At 38.0% G+C, this 21,213-nt stretch overlaps 1 protein-coding gene across 9 annotated transcripts in view; it reads right to left on the reverse strand.

Annotated features, from left to right (window-relative positions):
* Positions 1-10,114: 10,114 nt before the first annotated feature.
* USP9X (ubiquitin specific peptidase 9 X-linked) overlaps positions 10,115-21,213 on the reverse strand; it is a 122,718-nt gene continuing 111,619 nt past the window's right edge. For 4 of the 9 annotated variants that reach the window (XM_089904612.1, XM_089904611.1, XM_089904609.1 and 1 more), the window contains 8 exons: positions 20,998-21,127; positions 18,161-18,346; positions 17,470-17,690; positions 17,152-17,240; positions 13,143-13,299; positions 12,606-12,866; positions 12,199-12,294; positions 10,115-10,500 (listed from right to left, as the gene is read on the reverse strand). In XM_089904612.1, the coding sequence (XP_089760738.1) occupies positions 10,363-10,500; positions 12,199-12,294; positions 12,606-12,866; positions 13,143-13,299; positions 17,152-17,240; positions 17,470-17,690; positions 18,161-18,346; positions 20,998-21,127 (1,278 nt within the window). In that variant the 3' untranslated portion in view covers positions 10,115-10,362. The other 5 variants (XM_022556406.3, XM_022556408.3, XR_016391381.1 and 2 more) reach the window with 4 other exon arrangements.

Below are 21,213 nucleotides of genomic sequence, written 5' to 3' on the forward strand. Positions count from 1 at the left end.
ACAGTCACTCCTTGGCACTGATGCCCCAGTGGCACACGTGAAGTCCCTCACTTACTTCTTGCTTATTATTATTATTACTACAATTATTATTATTATTTTGCCATTACCCCCATCCTCCATGAGATGGTAAGCAAACAAAATAAGGAAGTGAAATTAAATAGTTCTCTTTGCTATTTGACAGCAGCTTGGTAGCAGGTACCTAAACCTAATAAATCAAAACCAGGACAATTCTATGACCGCCTATTGCTTTCTAGCAAGCATTTTTTTTAATTAACATCTTTATTGGAGTATAATTGCTTTATAATGGTGTGTTAGTTACTGCTTTATAACAAAGTGAATCAGCTAGACGTATACATATACCCTCATATCTTCTTTAGCAAGCATATGTTATGGTTTGCTTCCATCATGACAGCTAAGACTAGGCTGTATTTTTCTCCTTCTTTTAAAATTTAAGATTGATTCTCTAACAGGTGAGAAGAACTTCCAGGTTGGAAGGGCCCTTCGGCCCCAGCTATCAGGACTGTGTTCGGGACGAGTGTGCCGGTGAGGCTGGCCCGCTTCAGGCTGGGCAGATTCTTCGCCCAACTCAGTAGGAATCATCAGGTACTCCTGGGACCCCTGTCACGTTCCAGTGTCCTACATCCATGTTCCTGGGATACCTGTCACATGTCCAACAGTGTCATACGTACATTTCAGTAAATAGCAAAAATTGAGAAGATTCCTCTCTTCTCAGTGTAAAATTCTCTTATCCTCTGACTTGTTTACAGATTTACTGATATGGAAAGGCTTATTATAAGAGCAGAGCCGGAGACCTAGTGACCAGCTGTACTCATGTGAGGTGTCTCTGCTCTTTTTGGCTGGCTCCAGGCCTTTCTTAAGGGCCACTGCAGCCCTTGCTGGTTCCTTGATTTTATAACATTAGAAAAAGGAAAGCAAGTTCAAGTCTATGGGAGCACTGGAATAGCAAAGAGTTCAATCTTTTCTTTCTTTCTTTCTTTTTTGTACTGCACCACGCGGCATGTGGGATCTTAGTTCCCCAATCAGGGATCAAACCTTGTACCCCCTGCAGTGGAAGCGTGGAGTTTTAACCACTGGACCACCAGGGAAATTCCTTAATCATTTTCACAGAAAATTAATACAAATACAAAGAAAAGTAGACAAAGTTGGACAAAATAATATTCCTTGAATGTGTTTATGTTCAGAATCTGAATAAGATATTAAAAAGTAAATACGAACAAGCAACTAAAAAGCCAACAATACAAACAAACTATTTTGGGCCATATCGAACCTATCCAGGTAACCAAGCTCAACGTAAGATTTTATTTACAGAAATCCTAAACTTACACTTTTTCGATTTTAATTTGAAGCTGAAAGATTTGACTGGTTGCCTTTCTTAAAACATGGAGGTTGCATTGTCTGTAAAGAAAACTGGCTTTTCTTATAAAAAGAAAACCCCCAGCAAGGACATGCTGACGCTAGCATTTTTCTGGACCGAACACAAATGACTTTACACAGGGTTAAAGACTATGCACTTACTGAGAGACCAGAGCTTTCCAGAGATGCAGTTGGGACTGAATCCCCCATATCAAGAGAGCAACTGAGACAATGCAATTTAAGGCATTATCGAAAGAGTTTGTGTTTGAGAGGGAAGTGTGCTTGACACGCAGAGCTTGTGCTCTGTTCGTTCTGATAACCGTCCTCACCTCCTTAATTGGCTACATTCATTTATTTCTTCGGGGCCCAAAACATGTTTGCTAAGTACTATTTCGGAATGACTGTTACAGTAAAATTAACTTCTGATGAAAACTCATTTTTTTAAACAAAATTTTATTTATTTATGGCTGTGTTGGGTCTTCACTTCTGTGCGTGGGTCTTCTCTAGTTGCGGCAAGCGGGGGCCACTCTTCATCGCGGTGCGCGGGCCTCTCACTGTCGCGGCCTCTCTTGTTGTGGAGCACAAGCTCCAGACGTGCAGGCTCATTACTTGTGGCTCACGGGCCTAGTTGTTCCGCGGCATGTGGGATCTTCCCAGACCAGGGCTCGAACCCGTGTCCCCTGAATTGGCAGGCAGATTCTCAACCACTGCGCCACCAGGGAAGCCCATGATGGAAACTCATTTTAACAAAGACCAGAGTGAAATGCAAATGAGAAAAATCCCTGGTCTGAGGCTACCCATGTGGAGTTTGAATTCAGACCATTCCAGAAAGGGTTATAAGGAGGTACGTCTTTAATCAAAATTACCATGGTTGGGTTTAATATGAATAAACAAGCTTTTTATTTTTTAATGGAGGAAAAATTCATAGTTGAGATCCAACTTAAAAACCGTATACAAAGACTGCTTTATTAGTTCTAGGCATTGCCATTTGACTGGGCAAGAACACAGCTCACAGGCTACCTCTTCTGTTTGGTGTTGGACTGAAGTCACCCACTGGGGCCCATGACATCCATACTTTAGAGCTGCCGAGGACGTGGCAGGGAGCGGTGCTGGGTCAGGATACATCCTGCTGTCACTTGGAAATATGAGTTGCCATTTCCTTTTCCCCAGGGACCTACGTTTTTTGAAGAGAACGTTAGCATCTTTTCTTCTCATTCCAAGAACTGGCTACAAGAAACCCCTCATCTGAGCTACCAGAAATGTGTGAGTATAGCTTTTCAAAGTGTACTTATTTTCAAATCAGAGCTAAGAAAAAGTAAAAGGCATATTTCAGTTCTCAAAGTTGTAACCCCACATCAAATTCTTAACTAAAGCTGTTCCTCAATGGGAGCTCACACTAAATGCATGGCAAAGGTCTACCTACAGTTAATGTAGAGAATAATTTAAAGTACAGGAGAGCTTCCCTGGTGGCGCAGTGGTTGAGAGTCCGCCTGCCGAGGCAAGGGACACGGGTTCGTGCCCCAGTCCGGGAAGATCCCACATGCCGCGGAGCGGCTGGGCCCGTGAGCCATGGCCGCTGAGCCTGCGCGTCCGGAGCCTGTGCTCCGCAACCGGAGAGGCCACAACAGTGAGAGGCCCGTGTGCCGCAAAAATAAAATAAAATACAGGATATTATTTTAGGCAGCTGTATTTCCTCTTTTAACCTAGACTCAAAATGTAACACTATGTTTCAGATTTAATACATCTGTAAACAAATTCAGAACACACAAAAAAACCTTACTTTTTTTTCCTTATTCACCTGCCAAATTTAGAAGGTCACGTTTTAACAACTGCTTTTAAACCAACCTAACCTCGAACCTCAGTATTTAGGAGATTCAGGTATGACATTTATGTCTTCCTTTGGTTCTAGCTTTATATTTTCAGTTCATTCTTGACTTTAAAGAAAGCATTTAAATGTAAACATTCTAGAGTTAAATCGGCTTCTCTCTTACTCTTCTTTTCGGCCTCAAACTGATTTTATAATGACTGTTGCCCGTCACACTTCGGCACAGGGGAACAGCGATTAAAAACTTAAATGTGAAAAAAAAATGGTCATGAAGAACTTAGGGGCAAGACGGGAATAAAGACGCAGACCTACTAGAGAATGGACTTGAGGACACAGGGAGGGGGAAGGGTAAGTTGGGACGAAGTGAGAGAGTGGCATGGACATATATACACTACCAAATGTAAAATAGATAGCTAGTGGGAAGCAGCCGCATAGCACAGGGAGATCAGCTCGGTGCTTTGTGACCACCTAGAGGGGTGGGATAGGGAGGGTGGGAGGGAGACAGAAGCAAGAGGGAAGAGCTATGGGGGATATATGTATATGTATAACTGACTTGCTTTGTTATAAAGCAGAAACTAACACACCATTGTAAAGCAATTATACTCCAATAAAAATGTTAAAAAGCATAGTCATTTTTTTAAAGTTGTAAATTAAGGCTGATTCTGTAAACAATACTTAAGAAACACTAAGCCTTTATCATTAAATAATTTAAATAAAATAAAAACATTTCCTTTCAAACAAAACCAAAAAAAAAAAAAAAAAGACTTAAATGTGGATTGCATATTGATAAGTTATCACTGCTGAAAAGCACCTGAAAATATAACTGCTGCTCTTGGTTACTTGGCATCATGCTTTTCTAAAGACAAAAACACAATGAGAGGGACATCCTGTAGCCATTTCTCGTTTATTACCATGAGTGTAAGGTTTTTCCAGCACTCACTACATTCTACTCTAGCCTGCACTCCTTCCAAAACAGTTTGTTGGATTCTTTTCCCTGTAAGAATGGAGTATCTGCTAACCTCAGTGTAAGAAGCCTATCATCTCAAGTGTCTAATGCTGTGTGGGTAAGTGCTAAACAAAAACTCAACATCCAGTTTATCTAAGCACCGATATTACTAGTGACAGTTAAGTAAACCAAGCTTCAGTAAATTAGAAAGGCAAATCTGTTCATATTTTACTGCAAATCTGAATTTTTGGTTTTTAATTAAAAATCCCAACCTTGGGGCAATACAGAAGGCTACCTACAACCTAAGAGCTTGGTACTTAAAACTGACTTAGTAACTTAAGCTTTTAAGTAAGTCTCTTTAGTAAATTCACCGTCTTAGCCTTTGACCTAGTCAGACTTCCTAAGGAAGATATGGTTAACACAGCCTTATGGGAATCTGCATAAGGCCCATTTTGCTGAGAAAGGATTTATACTAAATGCTTAAGACATTCTCAAAGTAGATGGCTGAAAGAACTAACTACTACTACTACTGATTAATATTTCCAGTAAGGGAAGGTACTCACCAACTTTAAGCAGATTTTAAACACACAAGCTTGAAAAAGCTGTTTCCCTGTTCACCCAACAGAACACAGTAATTTACATCCCCTTCAGGGACGCATCCTAAACGTAGAGACCTTTGGAAAAAGGATTACGGAGGGCTCTTCCTCAACACACACTGAGCCCTAGGCATTGACCTATTGCCTTGGCATCCCGCAGACACTCTTCCTTGGTGACAGTTGTGGTGCACGCGGTTCTTAAGTAAGTCAGAAGGGAGAAGGGAAGGACATTCCGAACCTTCACGATAGGAATACTTCCTTCTCCCCGGTCCCACCTAAAGCACCAGATTTAAGACTCCAAAGTATCTTTACTTCTGAATTCCAAAGAAGGTGCACCCAGTGTTTTAATGGGTGAAGAATTAAATGGGAACTCTAAGAATACATTCCGAATCCTCACGCAGGTGAATCCCTCCGCAGGACTCATGGAAAAACTTTCGTGTCCAAAGCATCCGTTTTGAATATTTTTACATCTATACAATTGAAGAGAAATAGAAAATGAATAACTTCTATCTTGCAGGGTGGCCCCCGCTGGGCTCACTCTGGGGCAGGAGGGTGGCGAAGGGAAGGCAGCGAGGCCGGGGCAGCTGGAGAATTCGCACCGGGGGGCGCCAGAAAGTCGGCCCGGTGTCTGAAGTCAGGTACGTGAAAAGGAACTGGAAGCCACGACACAGAAACGTCTCAGAGGTCTGCCCCTACTGGCCAGTACCGACAACTCCTCAAAGGTTCAGTTCCATCAAGCCTTTTCTTCATAAAAGTGGCCAATTTACAAGTTTATCACTAATTACACATAAAAATAGGGTTTTAATATTTCGGCAGGTTAATGGAAAAATAAGCAACTCGAGAAAAGCCCACCACAATGAAAAACTATCTCTAAATAAATGTTGTTGGAGCCCAGCAAGACGACCTTGTTTTCAGATGACAACTAAAAGCATTTCCATTTTACTCTTGAGCTGTGTAATCTCAGTGGAATGTCTTTAAAACAATTAACTGATTTTTGTATGGGTCTGTAATTTGTTTTGTGGAGGAAAGTTTTAGTGTGGTTTAAGAACATTTCCCTTGAGACTTTACAACCTAAGAAGGTTATTAAAACCTTTGCTATAACCCCAACTTTAAACTTTGAGGTATAAAAACTGTCAATTTTCTACCTACCTGTAAATTATCAGATTACAAGGAAGCAGTTCAAAATATTAGTGGCCAGATTTTCATTGTCGTGTTCATGTGGCTAAAAGTACTTAAAATTCAAACAGTTTAATCCAACTGGAGTTTTCCAACTGCAGAACACTAGTTTATTAATCTCCTGGTTCTTAAAAAAATAATAACAGAGTTTGAGGAAAATGAGATTATGTCTTTTTCTTTAGCAGTAATCCTTGCAGTAACCCAGCTGTAGGGAAGCACCAACAGGTTTCGATGGAAGTCATATTTCTTTGGAACATGGCAACAAATAATTACTTTTCAGATACCCAAAAGCAGAGCAGATGGAATTTGCTAGAGAATTAAATGAATTTTCACTTCTATCACTCCCGTCAAATACGTGACCTGCTTTATTTCTGATTTAAATGAACTTTGAAACACCAAAGTGTTTGACAAATCTTGGTCTTAGAATGAACAGTTAAGCCAGCAATTAGATCACAATCCCATTTCTGAAAGGCTTAGATGTGAATATAGAAAATAAGGGCTGAATTCCTCTACTTGTAAACATTTCCCCTTTAAAGTTCCCTTTAAATCGATTACACCTCTACTTTCCATTTAGAAATCTTATTTTAATAAATAAAAGGGGAAACCGAAATTTAATTTATAAAGTTTTATTTTTGTATAGGTGCTAAATCTTAGGAACTGTGGACAATCTTCAGTCAGTCTGTTGGCTTGTAAAAGGCTGAGAAGTATGTGATCTGGGTGGTGAAATTTCCTCTTGGGAATCTGGATTTCAAAATGAAAAAAAAATTTTCACTCATTTGCAAGTTTAAAACATGGTGCACCTTTCCCCCTTTTTTTCTTACACCTATAAATTCGGAGGAAAAGGGCTACATTTCTGCAAATGTAAAATAATCTAAAATAATCGTAAATACAATCGGCAGCAAGTTCTTAATACATTTAGCACTTCTGTAGTGATTTACCACACCCAAAACCTTATTTTCAAACACTAAACACTCACATAGGCGCAGGACCAATTTTGGTTGAGCCCTGCTAGGAAACCAGTACTGAATGGTTTTGCTCAGTAACACAAGAACTGGGGGGAGGGGAGGGGTGTTTTACTTTCTCGGCAGTATGTAGTACCTTCAAACTAGAGACCAAAATTGGGCACTTATGAAAAGGCAATTAAAAAAAAAATCCAGTTATAATTCTAAATAAGGCAGGATATATCCACCAAAGTAACCACAAAATTCAGCAAAGTAAGAGTTCACGGGAGAACGTAAGCTGGAAAAATACTAAGAAAAAACGGAAAGGAACTATTTTGGAGTAGTCATCTGAGTATTCACAGACTTGCTTTCATTTACAATGTAATTCAAATAAAAAAGGTTCCTCATCTTTTTAACCCACTACTAGGATTAAATACTTAAGTTGTTATCATTCACTAATAAAAGTTAATCATGAAAAAAATATAAAACATTTTAATTCTAAATTTGTACATATAACAGCTAAAAGAGACAAGGTTGGGAAATTATCATTGAGAGAAAAATGAACCAAGACAAAAACCCCAAATATGATTATGTTCTTATTTCTGCCTCTACAATGCTGAACATGAAAATTTGGTTGGTGGAGGGCTTAGAAACAGCAGCAATATGGTTCTTACCAAGTTGTGCACTGAAATACTTAGATCCAATAGGGCAAAGCCCTTGTTCACACAGATTAACAATGAAAATATCTTCAGTCTTTTTAACAGATTCTACTGTCTTCTATAAAGTAATCATGCCATTTAGAATTCCGGGGGTACTTCTTTGAAAGGAAGACTAGTGATTCCGCAACAAACATGTAAAGTAGGAAATATATATATGGCTCAAGAAATCAGCTGAGGGAGAATTAAATAATCTTTAGGCACTTTGAAGACTTGGAAGTTTAAAATGTGCCATTTATGTTCAGAAAAAGACCTCAAAACCCACCACTATGTTGCTCTTACAATAACATGCATCTTAAAATTTTCAGTTATACATTAATGCTTGCTTAAGAGTTAAATATAGAAAATAATTTGCACAAACAAACAAAAATAACACTCTCCATTCACCTCTCCTAGATCCTGGTCACAACACAGACCATTCTTCCTCAAATGGAGGGGGAAAGGATTCACAAGCCCTCACCTGGCACTAGGGGACTTGTAAATTCAAAGCAACGGAAAGTGGGATCTCCCTCCAAGGAGAAAAATTCACAGCCTTTTAAAATGTCAGGTTTTTCATGTCTAGGAAGTCATTCATTTTAAAATTAAGTATATTACATACTTTTGTTAAGGACCAGGAAACACAAAAATCATCTCAGATGGTTAGATGGTATATTTAATGATAGCAACTTGTCCAAATAAATTTAGCCTATTCTGCTCATTGTTAAGGAGGGTTGGAATTGAGGAACTTCTAAATTAAAGTTACCAACTGGAACTGCACACAGTGTGTATGACTCTGGCTCACACTTAACAAACTCAGATGTAATATACTTAAGGTAAAAACAGGATCTATCCGGTGTCAAAATTTCCTAATATTACAGAAAACCTAGAAGCACAGATTGACTACAGAGTACTGCAAATAAGATATCCAAAGCTTTATCTTAAATACCTGCCCCTTTTAATCACAAAATAACACAATTCTCAATTTTGTTTCTGCTCTGTTCAATTCCAACTATAGCCTTTTTGACAAAACATTTGCCTATTAACTGAATTGTAAAAAATACAACCAAGCTTGTGCTCATTAAATATACATGTATATAAAAAACATACAAAAAGTACAAGATTGATTATGTTAGGAAACTTTTACAGTGTCAACAATCCTGTTTTTCTCTAAGTCTTTTAGTAAAGGGCCAAAGGTCAAATCTTTCTGTGCACAAAAATTCAATGTGACTGAACTCCTGAATTCAGTGTCATGCCTAGGCATGCTATGCACAGAATTATTTTTAATATGCAGTCCTTAAAAAACAAACAAAAAAGACAAAAAATTAACCAAAAAACCAAAACACACCACAGGACAAAAAGTTCTTCTTAAATCAAATTCTATTTGTGAATTCAGCAAAATAATTTCTATAAAATAAAACAGCAAAATATTTAAATAGAATAGGGTGGACTGTATCTGTTTGCAGGGGTATTTGGTTTTTAGACAGGTTCCAAAAAATTACACACATTCAAGCCACCAATTCTCTATTAACTGATGAGTTCCTTATCTTTAATTAAATGCTTATTCTGAAATTATACCTCAATTATATTAACTAACCAGTTTCCTTTTTAATTAGACCCTGCTTCAAATGTTAAAATTTTTGGAATAATGGAAAAGGAGCTAGGACAATTCTTGCTTTCAAGTAAAACTGTGACTGAGCAGAAGCTCAGCCAGACATCTTGGTGCAGTGGTACTCCAAATATTGTAGGATTCTGACTTCCACTTCACTGGGATCCAGCAGAAGGAAAGTTTTAAAAGGTTCTCCTAATAAGCTCTACCAAAGAAACAGAACAAGCACACCAAATACAGTCTTCTATTATGCTCCAAGCATCCTGGCATAGCAAATTTTTGCATATTTGTTTTAAATCTTTTAAAATTCCCATTACTGATACTTAAGTTTCCTTATCCCACCCAGAGGTTGAACTATCAAACATTAGATGTAAGCAACATATGTGTAACTGAAAACCACCTGTTCATCACATTTCTCTCCTTGTTTTATATTTTATATTCTAGGTGTAAGACGGAAAAGCTCTGAGCAATACAGCTGTCGCACTGGGACAACTGCTGTCATTATGGTAATTTTTTCCTCATTGGCTACACTAACCTGGTGTGAAGCCATGCTACATGTTACAGCGTAACTATAGCTTCAAAGTGATTAACCTAACCTCAGAATAAAAAGGCAATGAAAAAGATCTAGAAACAATGTTACATCACCAAGTTTTCCACATCAACCAAATAATTTAAAGGTTACCAGCCTTTCACTGCTCATAATAAAACTGACTCCAGTGGCAAAGAATTAACATGAAACTATTGGTGTGGTTGAAATGGATGGGCTCTGGTTTGTTGCTGTTGGTTTCTTTTTTGTTTTTGTAAAGGAGTTGATCCAACTGCCGTTAAGGCAGGCAACACTGGTTGCAGAGTGCAATGGGTATAACAAGGAAATAACTTTTGTAGGTTTTGTAGATCTGTGAGTCTCATCAAGAAAAAAGTTTCTTGCTTAAGAATTAACAGTCAAACATTAATATACTATATACACCTTTGCCATTTACACATTAGCATCAGGCCATTTATTACAAAACACTATACACTTTCCACTGCAGGCGGGTTATATATTGACAGCAAATTTCTGCAGGTAAGACAGTGAATAAACTTTCCACTCCATGTTGATTAGGAATAGTTTTTCTAGTTTTAAATATTAGCCAGACACAGAAAAAGGTTGGACTGTAAGGCCTGGGTGCACAGTCTTGATGGAACCAGTTAATCATGTGCATTTCACTGATCCTTCGTCTGAGGTGGGGATACTTCTTCACTGCCTTCATAATTTTCTTGTGCTCGTTGGCCAGTTCTCTGAGGGTTGTTCATGTGATGTGCTGCTGGGCCTGTATACGGCTGTCCATGCACATGGTTATTCTGGGAGGGGAGAAGAGATCTGCATGTTAAAACTTTTCATATATTAAACTTCAACTTTAAAGATCACAGGCTGAAGTTTGTAGAAATGCAAACATTTCTTTTATTCCTAGGACTTAAAAAGAGTAAATACACTTGGGCTAATGATGGAAAAGAAAAAAAAAAAAAAAAGTGGTTTGAAAGAGAAAAGGTAGCCTAAATTCAAACCCCAAAGCCCCAAATAAAAGCAGTGTAGGTTTGTTTAATTCTTTGGCCAAAGTGATTTTAAGTGCCAAAAATTATTTAGATTCAAGTCTGACAAATAAGGGATAACACAGCCCATTATTGCTCGTGGTAAAAAATATTCATGAAAAGGGATCTGTGAGCTGGAACACCTCTATCCTCACTCTTCTGAGCACCTTGAAACTCCCATATGAGAAATCTGATTGAATGATCATATGAGGTCTGCATGAGCAACAACCCTGAACACAGGATGATGTTAATGAAAAGAAAACAACACTGAAAATAATGGATTAACCAGGCATGATTAATATATGAGTTTTCTCACGGCCGAGGAAAGTAACTCTTCTCCTTGTGGATTTGGGTCCTTAATGTTTTAAACCCCTGAACTCATTTTTCTGTACGTTCCCACCAGTCAAGCCAAGAAGATCATAGGCTTTAACTTTCTGTAATTTCTATTACGAAAATTAACACGTTGAATATGCATTTTCCAGTCATATTCAACATTTCTAGTCAGCATGCTTCTATTTCCACCCTGAAATATAAGACAGAATGCTTAAATAATGGTTCTGAAAGCATGGTTCCTAGACCAGTAGCAGCAGCAGCAGCAGCAGCAGCAGCAGTTGGGAACTCGTTGGAAATGTAGTGAATGAGAAACGCTGGGGTGGGGCCTAGCACTCTGCTGCAACAGCCCACCAGGGGATTCCCATGCTTATGCAAGTTTAAGGACCACTGCCTCAAAAGATCTGAATTAGTCACATCTGGGGTTTAGAAAGAGACGCTCTCATTTAGAGCGTTTCTTCATCTAAATTTATTTAGTTATTGATTTCACAGAAAAATTCATGGAAATCTGTCAAATCCCTGATTTTTTTCCAACAATTTTTACTGTCATTGAAGTCTTGGTTATGCTAAGTAATAAGCAAACACTTCTTCCTTCACTGTCATATCTTAGTGCCTTCAAAATCCACTCGCACACTTAGCCTAACAGGAAATGTCGTCTTAATCCATTATACTAAATATTGATTATCATTTTATATTGACGTGAATAATCACAGTTTTACAAACGTCATCTACTAGTACAAGTAAGGGCACATATCTGACCAGGAAAACACCACAGGGGCAAGCTCAAACATGCCACACTGTGACCCCATGCTAACCATTCCTCTTTTGATCATGCCCCCAAAGCTAGTCTAGATAATCCCTCTATTACTTTACAGTCACAACAAAAAACGTAGCCATCCTTTGGGCTTCCCTGGTGGCACAGTGGTTCGTGCCCTGGTCCAGGAGGGTCCCACATACCGCGGAGCGGCTGGGCCCATGAGCGTGGCCGCTGAGCCTGCGCGTCCGGAGCCTGTGCTCCACGGCGGGAGAGGCCACAGCAGTGAGAGGCCCGCGTACCGCAAAAAAACCACTTAGCCATCCTTTAAATAAAGCATAAAGATTGGTTCTAGGGAATAAAAACACGAACCAAGCCCAATATACCTGCTGATACTGAGATCCAGGTGAATGGGGGTATAATGGGGCATCTTCAGGTGGAGGCGACTCATGCTCATCTGGGGCATCTTGGTCATCTGGCTCCTGATTTTAAATATTTAAAGATAAAGAATTATGTAGCCAAATTCTAGTTTTATTTTTTTTTCTATTTGAAATAAAATCTTTAAAATCTAAAAAACTGACCCACTAACAACTTTTCTTTTACTACAGATAAACAAAGTAACTGAAAGGAACCTGATTTGGGTTCTCTTAGAAATACTAGATTCAGGCAATTTCACAAATATTTCTCTAAAAGAAGGCTCCCTCATTAAGACCACATATAAACAAACTTCAACATAATTTTTTTTACCATTATCATTAATACATAAACACTGGCCTATAAAGTGAAGAATTACTTTGCTTTCTTCCATTTCTATCTGCTGCACACTGGCGGCTTTTTTTACCTCCTCTGGACAGAGTTCACAAGCTTTTGCAAGTGTCATCCTAGCACTATGTGATCTCTCCAAGAAATAACCATTTGATGTTTCATTGCTTTGCACCGGAGGAGACCAATTGTTGTAAGTGTATTGAGGATTGCCAGTGTATGGTCGTCTTTCAAGTTCATCTCCAAGCCATTCCACTGCCCAGGTCCACTTTCTTTTAAGATCTCCATTGCCCTTCAAAAGAAAATAAAACTATATATGTAAAAGGTTTTGGGATGCTTTTCAAAGGTAACTTTAAACGACAACTCCAAATTCTCATAATTCTCTTCTTTTAAAACAGAATCCTTAATTCTGATTCAGATTTCTACAAAATTATATGTGTGTGTGTATATATATACACACATATATATATATAGAGAGAGAGAGAGCGAGCGAGTGAGCGAGAAAGCGAGAGCGAGAGCGAGAGAGAGAGAGAGAGAGAGAGAGAGAGAAAGGGAGAGAGACCCTCACCTGCAGAATCTGGTAAGCAACAGGACAATTGCTAAAGAGAGCTACCATACATTTTATACACTGGTATGCTCTTTTTTGATAGTGATTCTTAGAGCGCTGGATTGTGTCAAAGAGCCCATCTCGGTCATCTGGGATTCCTTTAAGTGCATTATGAATTCTGAAAGAGAACCAGATAAATAAAAACTTCTAAAATCAAATAGCAGCTAACATTACTGAGTGCCTACTATGTGCCATTCAATAAATGTCTTTGATGTAGTTACGTAATCTAATGCTAGACAATAAGTCCTCTTCTTAAACCCTTGAACACAGATAAGAAAAACAGGTTAAAAGGCTTGCAACCCAAGGTCATATGGCCTCCTAGTACCAACTTATTACCAATCCAAAATGACAAATATCATATGATTCCAGTTATACGAGGTATTTAGAGAATAGGCAAAAATCAGAGAAAGCAAGAATAATGGGTACAGAGTTTCAGTTTGGGATGATGAAAAAGTTCTGGACATGGATAGTGGTGATGGTTAACACAATATTGTGAATGTACTTAATTCCACCAAATTGTACACTTAAAAATGGTAAATTTTATTATGAATATTTTACAAATTTTCAAAAAATATTTAAAAATTCACCTGCCTGCAATTCTACTCTAAGTTATATATCCAAGAGAATTGAAAACAGGTGCTTAAAAAGAAATACAAAACTTGTACATGAATGTTCACAACAGTATTATTCACAGCAGCCAAAAGGTGGAAACAACCCAAATATCTACCAACAGATGAACGAATATACAAAATGTAATGTACCCATACAATGGAATATTATTCAGCCATAAAAAGCAATGAAGTACAGATATGTACTCTAACATGGATGAATGTGAAAACATTATGCCAAGTGAAAGAAGCCAGATACAAAAGAACACATTGTATGATTCCGTTCATATGAGATGTCCAGGCAAGTCCTGGATATTCTGCCTATGCGCTGACAAATTCATAGAGATAGAAAGCAGATTAGCGGTTGTCAGGGGCTGGGGGATGGGAGGAGTAGGGAGCAACTGCTTAATTGGGTTTGGATTTTCCTTTTGGAGTGATGAAAATGTTCTGGAATAAGACAGTGGTAATGGTTGCACAACATTGTGAATGTACTAAAAGCCACTGAATTGTATGCTTTAAAATGGTTAAAATAGTGAATTTTATGTTAAGTGAATTTTACCTCAATAAAGAAACAATACCTAAAAAACCTTCTGTATACCTTATATTTTACTTAATAGAACGTTCCAAATCAAAATTCAAGTTTGTTTTTTTGTATTACATGCATTTATAAAATCTGTTTTGTTTGGAAATCATGACTTTGTAATTTTGCAAAGTTTAATCATTTCAGACCACACAATCAACCATGTACAGGCTTCCTGCTATTTAATCTGAAACACTGCAGTGTATATTCTGTTTTTACCTTCAGTTTTGTCAAGTGATAATGAATCAACTGCTTTCAAATGCCGTTTTTATCAATATTACCTTTCCCTCCCTTGTTCCCCAATGCTTAACGGTGCCAGGCCCACGGGAGATGCTCCATAAATACACACTGCTTACTAAATGACCTAAAAAGCCCACTATGAGAAAATTATTTTCAAGCTTGGTGCCAGGGACTCATAACAACAATCTTATCATTACACAAAAGTCAAATTCCCATGTTTAATCCGGCACACATGCCTTTAGCATTATTACTTGCTCTAATGAAACAAGAGAACTAAGATGTGGCTAATTGGCTTAAAGCTATAAATGCTTACAATATTTTCAAAAGAAAATAATGAAAAGTAAGATTCCATTTCAACCAACTCTTAAGTTTCAGATCCTCTGATCATATTGAGAAGAGTACTGGTAGTATGCAAAATAAGCAGCTATAGTTTTAGAACTACTAAATTTTGTGTTTAATGAAAATTGATTTCTGCTTTAATGCTATTTTTACAATATTAATTCAACTGTTGGAAATCTATGATGGTAATTCTGGTGAATAATTTGAAAATATTATTTCATGAATTCTGGCATTTGCAATCCCCACTAAGACTCAAGATTTTAATTTCTCTTTAAGCATTTTGTTGTTATAAAACTTGTAGGTATGTATGTATGAATGTATTTATTCATTTATTTTTTGTGTGGCCATGCTGTGCAGCGTGTGGGATCTTAGTTCCCCGACCAAGGACTGAACCCTTGTCCCCTGTAATGGAACCACTGGACTGTCAGGGAAGTCCCAGGTTTCTGTTTTAATTATTACACTGACAGACAGGAGGCAGTCTGTTATATAGATTGTCAATTGTTTCCCAACATAAACTCTTACACTATTGTCCATGTAGGGAGGGAAGTTATAAAATCCGGCAAAGTTGCCAACTAATTCCATAGTTCATCATCATCTGTATTGCTCTTGGGATTAAGGATAATGTATTAAGCTTTTACGTAAAAAGAGGAATTCTGGAGGAAGCTTAAGGGACAGCTAAGCTGGATAACCTTAGTCCTAAATTAATAATTATTAAAAATAAAATTTAAAAATTAAATAATAAAAATAAATTAAAAATTGCTAACTCCTAAACCTCACGTACGTATACTGAAAAACTAGTTATGGTTCATGCTCATTTATTCAAGGATTCCATATCTGCAGTTTTGCCTACTTGCTAAACTTTATCTGTAATGGTAAAAATCAACTCTTTGCAATTGCAGTCACACGCAGAGTAGCAAAAACATCTGAGTTGCCCAACACACGTTCCCATCTGAAGTGGAACAAAGTGATATTCGGCCTTGTTTTAGCTCATACTGTAAACAAGTATCCTTTTTCCCATCTATTTCAGTGACAGCTTTTCACATTTTTGTGCTTTGTGTTGATCTCACTGTTTAGAAAGGGCCTCAAATGTGTAGTGCTGGGCTTCCCTGGTGGCACAGTGGTTGAGGGTCCGCCTGCCGATGTGGGGGACGCGGGTTCGTGCCCCGGTCTGGGAGGATCCCGCATGCTGCGGAGCGGCTGGGCCCGTGGGCCGTGGCCGCTGGGCCTGCGCGTCCGGAGCCTGTGCTCCGCAGCGGGAGGGGCCACAGCGGTGAGAGGCCCGCGTACCACAAAAAAAAAAAAAAAAGGGTAGTGCTGAAGTGCTGTCTAATGTTCTCTAAGCCCAAGAAGGCTGTGATGTGCTTTGCAGAGAAAATATATGTCAGATAAGCTTTGTTCAGACCCGATTTATTGTGAATTCAACGTTAATAAGTCAGCAATATATATTAAATAAGGTGTCTTTAAACAGAAACACACATTAAAAAAAGGTTATGTATTGATTGGTTGAAAAAGAAAAAAGTAACCAGGGCTTCCCTGGTGGCGCAGTGGTTGAGGGTCCACCTGCCGATGCGGGGGACGCGGGTTCGTGCCCCGGTCCGGGAGGATCCCACATGCCGCGGAGCGGCGGGGCCTGTAAGCCATGGCCGCTGAGCCTGCGCGTCCGGAGCCCGCGTACCACAGAAAAAAAAAAAAAAAAAAAAAAAGTAACCAGAGCCTGGCAAGAACCTAATCCTGTTTTTCCCCCAGGAGCAATGATTTAGTATTTGCTCATTCAGTGTTCACAGTGACTTTCAGACCGTAACTACCATGAATAATGGGAACTGACAGTACTTACTGAAGGCACTATATTTAGATAACCAAATGTTATCTCATGTAATTCTAAAACTAACGTAATCTAATCCTAAAATAGCCCTAGAGCATCATTAATGAAATTGAAACATTTACAAAAAAATCCCCCCAAACAAAAAACACAACAATTGAAAGAGAAAGGTTAGTATATTAAGTATGCAGCTTGGGCAATGAGAGCAAAAAGTAAAAAATGAAATAAAACTGTGAGGAAGGGGGGACCTTTTTATTCATTCTTGTCTTATGTTTTGTTTAAGATACATTTATTAGATATTCAAGAGGTAAAAAAAAAAATATGTGCCGACTGGTAATTTCAGTTACTCTAAAAGCTGGGCAAGGAACAAAAAAGGGTATCTACCTGTGAGTCTGCCAGGAGTCCTCAATCAGTAAGATTTGCAAAAGCAGATCCAAATAGGGCCGGAGTTCATAAGTATAGGAATATGCAACCTTTAAAAACAGGTAAGACATGGTGAAGAACTTATTTTAAAGCAGCAACAGTGGTGATCCTTTTGTAATGTGTAATGTATAAAAATATCAAATCACTATGTTGCACACCTAAAACTAATATAATTGTAAAGTCAATTATATTAAAAAAACTATTAAAAAAATAAAAATATAAAATAAAGGAACAACAAATCAAATTATAGAGACATATGAATGTATATTTTCCTTTAACCTGCCAGAGAAGTTCACTGAGGACAGTAGATGAGAACTGAGGATTCTCCCAGCAGCAAAAACGAAGCAATTTGACGGTTTCCTCTGAGTTACTGCAGTCCTCAATGATTTTCTTCACATAACTTGTCCTCACAAATAAAATGTCTGCCACATTCTGCTGAATTGGCATTATAGGTTGTGATAAATTAGGATCACCAAAAGGATTGGGAAGAGGAGGATTACCTAGAATACAGATTTGTCATCAATGAAAAACTAATCGGCTTCTCTACAATAATACTCAGCTTTCACCACAGAAAATAGCTTATGAATTTTTTATTTTATGAAAATAATATTTTAAATCAAGTTTCCTGAGTACAACAAAGAAAGTAATATTAAGCATTATAATGATCACATATATCAAGATGATAAAATATAAAATTGAAATGCCAACACTGGCGTTTTCTTTATATAAAAGTTAATTCTTAAAACTACTTCATAAACAAGGTACCAACCTCAGTAGCAAGTAGACAGAAAGATTCCCTTTAAATATGAAAAAAAGGTGCAGGACTCAAAATATTATAAAATATTCCAAAGCATGGACTTTCAGACTCTCGTTTTATTTTTAAATATCTTTGGAATTACTTTGAATCAGGTACTATATATGGCCAGCAGTACTTTAAAACCAATGTAAAGAATGGAGTATTTGACTTTACCGTTGATTGAAGACTGCATTCTTGACGAGACATTGCAGCATCGGATTAGCTGTGACACTACTGAGTATAATTTGCCTAATTCAGCATACTGATACTTGATTGGAGGACCTGGACCTTCATCTAAAGACACAAGCATAAAGGTAGCAGGTACACTCAATTTCAGAAGCTGTGTCTTCTCCGCCACACCTACAATAAAGAAGGGAGAAGCAGGAAGAGAGGAGAAGAATTATATGAGAGGAAAGAACTGGGACGGAAGGGCTTCATAATAAAATATTTTTCTACAACTTTTATGATCAGAAGATCACTTTTACTTAGCATTCAGAGTATTATTTAATCAGAACCAAAAATCTACTGAGTTAGTATAACTGGATTTAAGTACTGAAATGGTTAAACGGTGACTATGACATTCCAATCCTACTGGGCATAAGGAAGAGAAACACCTTCTATGGCCTGGGGAGTCTCGGGAACTGCCTAGTCTGCAATCCTCATCATTAGGTGAATGACGAAAACTGAGAAATAAGAATTCTTTTATGAACTGCCTTTCTTCCTCAGCCAAGCTTCTTGACGCCTAAACTTGTTCCCTCTACTTTCTCGTCTTCCCAGTCCTCAACCCATGCCTATTTGGCTTCTGCCCCCTTTTCTGGTTTAAAGCTAAGGAATAGTTCTCAAACCATAACCATTTCCTTTCTTGGGTTCCTGTCTTATTTTCTTTCTACCTCTTCTTATTTGTGAGTCCTCCTTCCTGTCTTCAAAAGTGATGGTCCTCGAAGTTCCCACGTCAGGCTATCTTCTCACACCATATGCCTTCCCTGGACGATCAAACCCACTCTAATGGCTTCAAGTTCCAGCTATTTTCATTCAGCTGATTCCAAAATATTTCCAGACAAATAGATCACCGCTCTACTGGACATCTCTATTTGGGTGTCACAAAGACTCAAATTCCCTGTCCACGTTCTTCCTCCTGTGTTTCCCCTCTCAGTACATGGCACTACTTCCTGCTCAGTTTGTCAAGTTGGAATTCTGGGCATCATTCTTAACATCTCTTCCGTGTTCCCCTTCCCTGAATATCCAATCACCAAATCCTACTGTCCTTATCTCCAATAAAAAGCACCAGAATCTGACTACTTGTATCCCGCTCACTGCCAGTTCCTCAGTATAAGCCACAGCAATTTTCTATCTATAAATTACTTTAACAATCTCTGGTCTTACTCCCCAATAATCCATTCCACACTGCAGCCTGGATCTTTCTAGAAGCCATGTCTATTCAAAACTCTACAATGGCTCATCAATGCTCTCAGGATAAAGTCCAGAATCTCTCACAAGGCTTGACAGAATAGCACAATTAGAAAATTCTGCTCACCACTCCTGCCATCCCCATATTACATCAATTCTAGTCAGACTGAATAACTTTCATTTCCTCCAATGAGCCATGCTGAGTTTATTCCAAGTCTCTGCACCTGCTGTTCACTCTGGATGGAAAAACTCAACCGACCAATTCCCACATCTTCCCCACTAAGTCCCCCACACTCCCCCTATGATGTACTTCCCTAGCACTTTGTATTTTCCCCATTATAGCCACAAACATATTTTATGGCAAGTACCTTTTAATTTGCTTCTATACTCCATTAGAAAATAGGTGTCTTATTTATTGCCATGTTCCAAGAAGTATAATAAATACAGGTCCATCCACAAATCCCTTATCTGAAATCCTGAGATTCAAACAGCTCTTAACATCAATATAAACAAAGTTCATTCATAAACTTGCTGTGAAAATCTGGCCTGAACTGACAAGAGGCTATGCACAGTCTTCAATCATCCCCTCTCAGTGTGAATATTCACGTGTATGATTACAAAGTGCTGTTTCAGACCCTGCTCTAGGGATGTTATGTAATTCAGGGCATATGGGCTATTTTACCTTTCTTAAAACCAAACAGTCTGAACCACAAAGCATATCTATCTGGTCCTAAGGATTTCGTATTAAAGTTTATAGACCCATATTTGCTTTTAGCAGGGAAATTTTAGTTAGATTAGATTATGGACCAACGATGCATGTTTTCTGAACAGGGAATACCTAAAAAGGGAGTTGAACAGAGTGAGATTTTTATAAATACCTAAGATTTGGCATTTCTAAGTGTGAAATACAGATTCCCCTTATGCTTGTTTGCGTAAATATTCTTTTCAACTACAAATATGCAAGCATCTCCAGTATGGGAAGGTAAGGGAAAAGACGACAAACGCAAAGTAGAATGTTGCTTATGTTAAAAGGGCCATGGATCAACTGGCGATTGGTAAGTTCATGCACAAAAAACCTGGAATGACAGGGATGTTTGGGTTTAGAACTTAACATAAATAACAGGTAATTTAAGTGAATATTTATATTATCCCCGATTTTAATTTAGTTTACGTCAACAAAAACTTACGTACAGACTAAGTCCTTTACCCAAACTTGGTGAGTATTACACATCCATCTGGGACCTTCTGAAAATGTGGATTCCTTGTGTTAGCTCTGAGAATTCTTATTCAGTTGGTTTGGGATGGGGCCTAGGCATCAGTATTTAAGAAAAAAAAAGGTCTAGCACCACTACTTTAGGAGATAAAAATATGATTAAGATACAGATTTTGACCTGTGTCTGGTGCAGAGATAAGACACATGCATAAATAATGATAAAGTACAAGGTGAAAAGTGCAGTGTAAAAAAAAAAAGTTTCAAATAAAATTCACAATAGGTTTTATGGAACACTGTTTCTATTTTAGACCAGGTTATATTTCATCATGTGACTTACATGACCTCATTACTTAATACATTAAAAGAGAATTATGAAAACTTAAATTCTTACCTAAATTGGCATACATTACAAACAGGTTGAAATACTGCTGTAAATGACGCCCATGCTCTGAAACTTCTCTTCTCAGTAGATTTAGTACTGCTCTTAGTAAGTGATCACTCAGGCTTAAGTTGTCATAAGCCTGTAAAGGATAAAACATTGGTTGTTTTTCAGCAACAAGGTGCAGGTACGATATAATTCTCTTTGCATGAAAAACGGACATGCACA

This window comes from Delphinapterus leucas, chromosome X, assembly GCF_059928025.1.
Source record: "Delphinapterus leucas isolate spDelLeu-1000000601 "Yukka" chromosome X, BTC_Dleu_Yukka2, whole genome shotgun sequence".
Lineage (NCBI taxonomy): Eukaryota > Metazoa > Chordata > Mammalia > Artiodactyla > Monodontidae > Delphinapterus > Delphinapterus leucas.